Here is a 10,595-nt window from a genome sequence, read left to right as displayed (position 1 = left end):
GGTTCTAGTCCACATGGAGTACCTCCAATATCAAGGCATCAAATATTGTAAAAGTATACAACAAAATGCATTGTCGACAAGTAATTTTGAAGCAGTGGGAGTAATTCTGGCTTGTCGTTTGCTTGATCAATTTAAAGCACTATGAATTTTTCATTCTAAGATTGATTTTCAATTTGGTAATGTGTGGCATAGAAATGTATAATTCAGTTTTGATTGAAAATATTGATAGAATTACTTTCGTAAAAATTCTTAGTACACTGTACTAATTTACCTTTGTAGTGCATTCCATAGCCGCTCCCCAAATTAAAATTTAAAAATACATTTTATAGTGTATGGATCCACTTTTTATTCAACTGTTTAGATGGGGAGCGCCTATGGGGTATATGTCTTCTTTATTAATCCACCTGCATGCTACATTCTACAATGTATCCCCTTTAATTGTTGACTCTATGCCTATGTTATAATTGTAGATTTTATCACAAAGCTCTGCTGAAAAAAATCAACAGAACGTAGCGTGCAGATCTTACCGAGGGGTACACGATACAGTTGACCACTTTCGCTTTCATGCATATGCGTCATGTTTTACTTTCCTTTTTTACCAATTAAATCCAAAAACTTATTCAAATTCTTCCGAAAGCCAACCAGTCGTAGACTTCATATACAAAAGACAGATAAGACAACTTGATACATGGGATTATGAAAATGAAACTGTGAAATCAAATGTGTGCTCATTTCTGTCACGTGACGAATGCCAGCGATGGATATTATGCTGTGAAGCCGCAGACAATTGTTGCGAACGTCAGTTGGCACTTCCGGTGAAAACAAATGAAACCTGTGGTAGGATATGGGACGGATGGCTGTGTTGGGACGAAGCTGATCGAGGAACACTCCAGTATAGTTCCTGTCCTCTCTTCGTACCATACTTTATGCCATCACGTGAGTAATACATGTACATACTTTTATGAGTTTTTGAGCGAAAAAAATACTCACATGCTCTCCAATTTCCAAACTATTTTTACACATTTTAAGCTCATTTAGACTAATTTGTTTTATTAGTATATCTATTATATATCAAGTCTAATGAAATACAAACAATGATGCTAATTTATATATAATTAATTATTTAAAAAATAATGATCATTTCAGACATATGGAGACAAACAGAAAGAATGACACTCTTTCAATCAATAGACCCTACCACTATGTCAAAATTATCTTTCAATAAACGCAAAAAAAAAAAAAAGAAAAAAAATCAGAAACGTTTTAACTCAAACCAATTTTAATGTCCAAGATGTGATAATAGTATAGCTCTCGTTATTATTCTAATATACTTCCCACTTAAAATCAATAATATGCGAAAAAAGACAGTTAAAAATTATGCAGCAAATGGAATTTCCTCTGAATCTGAAATTGGTGTCCTTTATAGCAGCGACGTGACTCGTAGAGAAATTAGCATATGATCATCATATTTTTACCCTACATTTTTATTAGTTTTCTTTATTTATTTGTATATTTAGAAGTAGTGACGGGCGGGACCCTGTTTTACAAATGAACTTACACCTAAGACCAAATAACTTAAGCTTTTACTAACACCTTGCCTATCTATTTTTTTTTTTTTTTATATGAAAAACTGATCATTATGAGTATTTTTTTCAAAGTCTAATAAATCTCTATAACAAACCATTTTCAGTCCAATTTTTAAGAAGAAATTAATTTGTACAGGTGTATATTGATCTTAGTCGAAAGTTGTTTTGTAAATTCAGGTTCAGCTAGGAACATTGCGAACTTCGTTTATATATTACCGTCCATACTATATTACTGTATACAGGGTTATTTTCACCCTGTGTTGTTTTCGCCCTTTCTTAGTTGCAAACGAGTTTGTCCCGTTTTAATTTCGCCTGGTCACAGTTTTATTTAAGAAACTATACTTATTTCTTTGAATTCTCTCCGTATTAAATTTGCCTTCTCGGGTCTAGTGCCAAAATAAAACAGGGTGAAAAATTCCCTGTATACAGTATTAAAACAATCGGAATTTGGTCCGACGGGCACCGTCGTTAGTCAAAGCAATTTGCAGAGGCTAAATATGCCTTATTCTAACTAATCATGATATCAATTCCTATATATTGTATATGTACGTAGCACAACAACTTTATATTCTTACACTACATGTATATACTCGTATTTAAAATATATTTACAGTGTCTTTTAAGTGGACTACTTTACATCTTACTTAAATACTAAATTCTTATCATATGTGTCCAAAATGCTACAAATATCAAGAGTGTTTATATCATTGGTGTTTTACGTATACATTATCCCCCTGAAAAATAATATAATCTTTGTTAAATACTGTAGCGTTCCCACTTCCTTTTTTTCATTAAATAAACGTTTTAGCGAAAGGGAATTCGAAGCCATGTTCGCTTCATTAAATCTTTATATTTGACTACGAATGCGTAATACCGATAAAGAGCAAATACATGCAAGTGCTAATTAAGATGATTGAAATAAATTGAATGAAAAATGGAATTAAAGCGGTAATCGGTTGTATTATTCCCATTCTTTACAATCTGTTTTCACATAAAGCTGACTTAAAAGAAACTTTCTTCATTTTAATAACTTAGTTTATACGTAGTTAAAACAAATGAAATATTCAATGGCGAAAATTAATACATTACACTTTGTATATCGCAAAAATTCATGACTAACGAGAGAGAGATGATATCTTCAACGTTATATCAAAATCATCTTACGTCAGAAGCAGGCTTTCATACAAAAGCTTTTTAGCATTCTTGTTTTTGAAACAGACTAGAAAATCCAAATTTAAAAAAAAAATATTGAAGTTGAAAGGTTTAAGGTAAAAGTTAAGTTGGAAAAAGCATAAAAAATCAATTTGTTTTCGAAGAGATGAATCACTCAGTAGGAAAATGCAATAATGATTCCTTTGACTGAGATGACGGAAATTATAAGAAAAAGTAGTTCAATACTCAGTGCAGCAAAAACTTTTCTTTAAAAAAATCCAAAATTATTTTTATGAATCATTTTGTTTTAGTTCATATAGCATCCCTTATGTACACACAGTAATCAAAAAATCAATACTGTCATTGAGGAAGGTGCACTTTTATATCAGAACTTGACATTATCAATCATTCTTCAGCCATAGGCTATCTTGAATGACCGAAAGAATTTTATCCCAATTTGTCTGCAGATATTATTTATTAGAGTCAGTGTCATATTGCTTATGAAGTTCATTTTAATAGGATTTAAAACGTTTATGGTATGGATATATAAAATATTCTTCACAATATAGTACAAAAATATTTTTCTTCATTACTTACTAAAAACAAAATAGAGTAATTTACACAGTATTGACCGTTATATAGGTCAGGCAGTCAGGCTGTGTGGCGATAATGGTAAATGGATACAGAAAACCGACTACAGTCCTTGTCTCAAGAAAGAGGTCAGATTCATTGTTCTTTGTAAATTGACTAAGTAATGTTTACTTAGATGCTATGTAGTCTACTCAAGAGAAAAAAAAATTATGGGAGATCACAAGGCATCATAACAAACAATCAACACTCAACAGATTGGAATTTGATGAGCGTTTTCTGTGAAAGAAAGCTTCTGAAAAGAAATTTTAAACATACTTTGCATCCATATTCAATTCAGTTAGGAACAATTCTGGCAATTTGCGTTTTTAGACATCAATCAGAATACAGCATAAATTGAAGCAATCTTAAAATCGATTTTTTTTTTTCTGTTTTGGGTGAAATTTAGTGATCTTTTTTAGGAATTGGAGACGACAATATTTACTGGCCTTGGATGTAGTGTCACAAGCATTGTGTTTCTTCTTCCATCCATCATTATATTCCTAAAATACAAGTAAGATTTTCATTATCTTTAATAGACAATATATCTAAAAGATGAAAAGCTTACATCAATTTTCAGCCAGAGGACATGCAACGCATCAAAACGTTTTGTTTTTTTTTTTTTCATTCTTTTTCAGAACACTGCGAAATCAACACAGAATACGTCTTCACATCAATTTATTTCTGTCTTTGATGCTTAAAGAAGTAATGGAAATCATGTGGGATATGTTAGTAACTTATGACAAGGTCACAAGTACAGAAGTCGCAGATGCCGCACTGATTAAAAACGGGGTAATTCATTTAGAGCTACTGACTATAAATAATGACACTCAAAAAATTGTTTTCATGATTTCGTACTAAAAATTGTGGCTACTGTAGTGATTTTTTCAACATTGGTTGTTTTTGCTGAAATATTATAGAATTTATTGAAAAATACAATAAATTATTATAAAACTCATTTCTATATTTACTATCATTCAAATGCCTTTAGTAAACATACTTTTGGAAAGACGTTAATTATGGATTGTTTTTCTTTCCCTCAGGTAGGCTGCAAGTTACTGTCCTTTATGAAGATTTACTTTAAATGTTGCTGTTATACCTGGATGTTCTGTGAGGGATTTTACCTTCACAGGTTGATGTCTAATGCTTTTTCCCCTCCCAGCTCATTACTTCCCATTTATGTACTCGGATGGACTATACCCCTCGTGTCTTCCTCCATATACGGAGTTTTACGTGGCATCTACAACGATGAAAGGTAAAAATGTAGTTATTTTTGTTACTTGGGAAGGGTATTGAATACAGAATTTCTAATCGATTAATCGCTGGAATTTCCGCCCGATCAACCGGTTAACCGTATCAAAATAAACATTTTCTTGATATTTTTTTCAAGTATTATTCATATACACGAGAAAACAAAAAAGGATGTGTTGTATTCTGATTATTTTTTTATCAGAATGCAATAATATACATGTATTTTATTTCTATTTCAATAGACAAGATAAATATAGAAAACTATAAAATATATGCCAGAGATTTAAGAGACATCAATAACTTTTTTCAGCCAAATGCCACACACGTTCATTCTGTACTTTCACCATAAACAGATCAAAAATTCTGAACTATTGCTTAATTAACAATGTTTGTTTTATGGCATGCTTTGATAGATTACTGCAAAAATAGACAGGATAAGATATACTCTATAAATAGTTCACAATACTCAACGATGGTTTAATTACTATCATTAAAGTAATACTGGACATGCTGGTTATTGGTATTATGTTTAGACAGTAATTAACACGTCAAAACTGACAAATAACGTCCATGATCTCACCCGGAGAGCCCTTAGTACTTCCAGATTAGCTTATACAGAAAAGAGGAAATGATAACATTAATTGGAAGGTTCAAAGTTTGTTTTTTTTTTTTTTTTTTTTTTTTTTTTTTTTTTTTTTTTATAAAATTTCAAGGAAATTAAGTTTAAATTAAGAAATATATCTATCTTTCGTATATTAGATAACAGATTTTCCAACCGATTACTATCGCCCCGACCGAGTACCGTTAACCAGTTACAAATTCCTAATTTTACTAATCATAATACTGCTCTTTAAATGATTTTCTCTATCATTTCAAAAACTTCGAACATATCTTTAATTCCTGCCTTTTGTCTTTTCCTTCATGCTACAGTTGTTGGGCATATGGATATAATAATTTTGAGTGGATATTTGACGCCCCAAATGTCGTTTTCCTAGTGGTAAATACATTTTATTCACAATTTTATCATTAATTATTATGATTCAAGGGAACAAACTAAAAGAAAATAAGAAATAAGTACACTCCACTTGTTTTCTTGCTTTTTTAGCTTAATTTGGTTTTCCTGACAAATATTCTGCGTATTCTCTTGACACAACTACAATCGCATCCAAATGAGCCAGGAAATTTCAGGTTAGTTTTATCAAGATCAGTGCATTTGTACACAAAATTAACATTGACTATTGCAAAAAATTAAGTATTGTTTACAAATTTGTACATTTGCAAATCACTTCATTCAACTAATCAAAATATGTGTGTAGTTTTTTGTTCTTTAGGAAATGTAATTTTGAGAATATCTTAGGGTTACAATGTTTGTTGATTTTATGCAAGAATTATGGTGGTATTTATTGACATAATGAATATTTAAGATTGCATTGAGTAAAACTTCGTGTTGATATTATAACTTTTTCAAGTAGATGCGTAACGTGTTAATGTAGCATTTTAACTTGTTCATGTTGATGCATATATACCACTTTTTCCTATATATATTCCACTTGTTCCTAGAGATATTTTACTTATTCCTGCTGTAGATGTGTTACCTGTAAAATCGGCTATATTGAAGAGTTGAAAGTTTGACGATTTCGGTATATTATAAAAAAAAAAAAAAGCCAGTAGGAACTTTGACGATACACTGATATTTAACGGTGTTCTTTAACAAGAATGTGAACGTTGAGAGTGGAAACTGACGATTATTAGAAATTTTTCAATTTGGTGAAGGTTTCGGCATCGTCAAAGTTACCACTTTTACAATAGATGTTTTACTTGGTGCTGAAGTTATATCTTTTGTTCACATAGATGTGTCACTTGTTCCTGTAAATTTAATGCTTGTTCACATAGATGTGTCACTTGTTCCTGTAAATTTATTACTTGTTCACATAGATGTGTCACTTGTTCCTGTGTGTCACTTGTTCCTGTAAAGGACAAGGTATGGTAACGGCCGAATCTGGCCCCTTAATTAATGTAAAAATCAGAATACAGTTAAAATTGTGATAGTTTGTAGTTAAGAACTTAAAATGATGCTTGTTTTAAAACCAGCACTAATTTTGATTCAAAGCTTACACGGAGGCCACAAGAGGGTGCAGAAGTGAGACATTTTCCCGAATTTCCTCAATTTTGGCCGAATTTCGTCAAATTTGAGATACATTTCACTTTGGGAAACATAGAGCACAAGCTTGCCTATCTGAGATTTTTATACATAAGATGCATCTGACACTAGTGTATGAAATATGTCAATTTGGTAGATAGGCAAGCTTGTGCCCTATGTTTTCTGAACCAAAATGTGCTGTAAAATCGATGAAAATTTGCATAAAAGTGAGAAAATTCGGAAATTTACATATTTTCTGACCTTCCTGTGACCTCTGTGTATCCCATAACTTAGAAACAATACTCATTTTGTGGCAGGGATGACAACAGGTTTTTAATTGATAAACTGTTGTATCATTCTAAAAGATACCCCAAACCAGGGGCCAAAAAGGGGTCTTAGCCTATCTTGTCCTTTATCACTTGTTCATATAGATGTGTCACTTGTTCCTGTAAATTTATTACTTGTTCATATAGATGTTTCCCTTGTTTCTAAGAATATTTTATTTGTTCCAGTCTATGTATTTCTTGTTCCTCCATATGTTTTACTTATTTCTATACATATATATCACTTCATTTTCTGTTTTCTTTGGAATGTTCAATATCTATCAAGTTCTTTTGAGAAAAAAAATCCATTAACAAAAATATTACATGTGTCAATAATTCTCTTTATAGAAAAGCTGTAAAAGCCACATTTATTCTGATTCCTCTATTTGGGATACAATTATTTGTCACCATATACCGAGTCCCCATCAGTGAAGAAGGAGGACTAGAGTACGAAAGAGTCACCGTCATCGTGAACCATACACAGGTATGTAGGTCAAATTGTTAGTGGACAGTAGAAACAGTGACCTTATAATGGTAAAACAAGTAAATACCTCAACACTGCACAGATGCAAACAGGAGAAGGATACTTAAAAAACAAGAGGCAAAAAAGCCACAACCCTCACCTACCTCGCCTAATCTTTATGACCAACTTAAAGTAACAGTACGGCGCATCTCATCAAAAAACTGACTAGATAAAATTTTCCCACAAGATTTGGAATTTTTTTACTACTCATAAATGTATAAACTTTCAGAAAATTACAACTTTTACAATTAAATAATTTGGATTATTTCATTAAAATTAATAGTTATTTATGGGACGTAAATATATACATCGCAACGTGTTCGGGGTTCCACATTCCATGCTATGCACGCATGCGTAGTTTTCATAAATAAAACAGCATGGTTAGAGAGGGAATCCCGGTAGGCCTACTACATTGACAAAGTCGACCAAAAAGAAAAAGAAACTGAAAATAGAACTTGAAAAAGCAACTTTCCTGACAAAATTTAGTTTGGGGATTAATAAAATCGCTGGAAAAGGAAGAAACGGGAACTCGGCGACACTCACGCAGGGCTCTCGAAGGTTCTATTCGACAGGTTTGTTGATACTTGTTATCATTTCTCATTTTTCCGTCGCTTTCAAAGAAAAAAAATAGTGTAAACTCAACATAAAAAATACATCTTTGACTTATAAACATTGTTGCCATTTGAAATGCTAATTTTTTTTAACTGTGCAGAAAAATATTTTGATTGACATTTGCCGCGATAACGTATGATTAGTTGGTTTTTCCTTTCTCGGACCCCAATACACAAAACGTAAACATTTGTACTTTTAATTCTGTTAAATTCGCCTGAATGCAGACTAAAATCTTTACGATTATTATTTTAGATTATTTTATCAGAAAGTTATGATAATTTGTGTTTTTGAAAATTGCTTACACCTAATATTCGTTATAACTGTAAACTCTACAGTGCAGGCACGTGCCGTTTTAGAATTCACGTGGTACAAATAAACAAATCTAAAATTGCTCCAGTTCGTACGACCCTTGATTTTCCGGCAGATTCTAATTATGTTAATTTTGTTTGAGTAGAGAATATTTCTGTTTCTCAAACTGCTTACATCAACTTTATACCTTATTTCTTAATGACATATTGCGTAAATTTGGATGAAAAAGCACACATTTTGCAGCCGTACTGTCGCTTTAAATGAATACATCGGTAAAAGAAACCTTTAATTGTAGCCATCAGTTTATTACTGTGCCCTTTTATGATTTTAGTGAGTCTTGATGTCGCATTTTCAAATTGCAATCCTGCAATTTCGTTTCACGAGGTTCAAACAGATTTTAACTGTCAACTTTGTAATTTGATTTTATGTACATACCTCGAATTTGACTATAGCTCGAGAAAATTAAACGAAATTTAAATACCGACATTTGAGTAAAAAAAAATATAGAATTGAAAGGGGCAAAATTTTTAGTAAGGATACAGATGTCTGAAGGAATACATGGACATGTAGTTTGTGGGTACAATTCCTTGAATATGTCACTGAAAAGAAATAGCTTATATAGATATTGTTTTTTTTTTTTACAAAATGTCAGAGTTTGCAAATTGTGACAGTTGTTTTATTGTCAGTGAACGATCGACAAACGTTACATGTTCAATGAGAATTAAAATTTAGTAGAATATGTCTACGTTTTAATTTTTTTAAAAAATGCGCGTTGATACACAATACAAAATGTAAAATTTGAGTGTCAGTTGCCCCTATTGATTACTTATATGTAGACGAGATAACCTATCAAAGCTCAGAAATGCAGAATGTTCAGATTAAAAGATATCAGACTGAAGCCTATTTTTACTGTAAGCTCTATAATAAGTCTCCCCTAGGCTTTCTATCAATATATTCGAAATCCGATCGATTTAATACAGGTGTTGTTTCTACTAAACACACGGTTCAAAACACGTGCTTCTTTGCAGACTTAAATTCGTTTGTTAGAACCGTAGATGGTGTAAAAAGCAGCAAGTAATAATAGTTTATCTTCAAGTTGTTAATTTTGCTTTTATCGTATGTTGTGATTACAGAAGTAGCATTGGACTCAATTGTTTTCTCTATGTCAATCTTATACGGTACCAATCTTGATGAACCAGATACACCTTACGAGAAATTATGTCTCTTCAGTTATGCTCATGCCGAAACGTTGGAAATCCCAAAACCTTAATTTTAAAAAACTTTGAAAGGCTAAAAAAAAGGGGGGGGGTGCCAAAGACTGAAGCCAAATATGAAATAAAAGAAGAGCATAAGATTTACTCTTTAATCTAAATTCAAATCATAAAGAACTGCATTATTTTTCTTTCTTGGGGGAGGGAGATTTGATCAAGAAATATATTGCCTAAATTCCCAATGATATGGCAGACATATATATAAATGAAGTCATATTATTATCAAACAAGTTGAATTTGTGTTTATACGTTTGCTCAAATGTCTTGTTTTCTATTCCATATGTATTTCTTACTAATGATTTCTTCCTGTATCAATTTCCAAGGGCTTTTTCGTGGCCATGGTGTTTTGTTTCCTAAATACAGAGGTAAAAGACAGTAAAGTACTTTATTTCGACAAAATAACGTTTTTAATTTCTTATATACAACAGATAAATGTATACAATATCAAGTTCTTAGACAAAATATATCATTAAGAAGAAGAATTTGGTTTAAAATGACTAATGATAAGATTTGATGTTGTCTTGAATAGTTAATGATTAAGGAGAAATTAATTATTGTCAGGTAATATCAAACCTGCGGAGAAGTTGGCGACATCAAACAAGAAACAGATCACTCTCATCTTCAAAGCGCCTAAATCACACCATTCATCACACACTCTCTGTACGATCGGAATATGACGTCACTAGAGATTATAACCAATCAAAAAACTCCTTACTGGAGACAGGACAGGAAACTGAAGAGATTGAGTTGAAAGAAACATCTTTATTGAATGGACATCGAGAAAATGTATCTTTAGAATAA

The 10,595-nt window shown here is 31.7% G+C and overlaps 1 protein-coding gene across 1 annotated transcript; it reads left to right on the top strand.

Moving 5' to 3' along the window:
- The first annotated feature begins 361 nt into the window (after positions 1-361).
- Positions 362-10,595, top strand: LOC133188113 (calcitonin gene-related peptide type 1 receptor-like). Its single transcript, XM_061323493.1, has 11 exons — positions 362-379; positions 471-936; positions 3,381-3,457; positions 3,788-3,879; positions 4,004-4,157; positions 4,409-4,620; positions 5,547-5,613; positions 5,722-5,804; positions 7,428-7,563; positions 10,118-10,159; positions 10,356-10,595. Exons 1-11 carry the CDS (start codon positions 362-364, stop codon positions 10,593-10,595), a joined length of 1,587 nt encoding a protein of 528 aa, XP_061179477.1.

Source organism: Saccostrea echinata, unplaced genomic scaffold (assembly GCF_033153115.1).
Source record: "Saccostrea echinata isolate AGI-Se365-2 ecotype Australia unplaced genomic scaffold, CSIRO_AGI_Sech_v1 ptg000016l, whole genome shotgun sequence".
In the NCBI taxonomy this organism is placed as follows: domain Eukaryota; kingdom Metazoa; phylum Mollusca; class Bivalvia; order Ostreida; family Ostreidae; genus Saccostrea; species Saccostrea echinata.
This window is presented reverse-complemented; position numbering and strand designations above follow the sequence as displayed.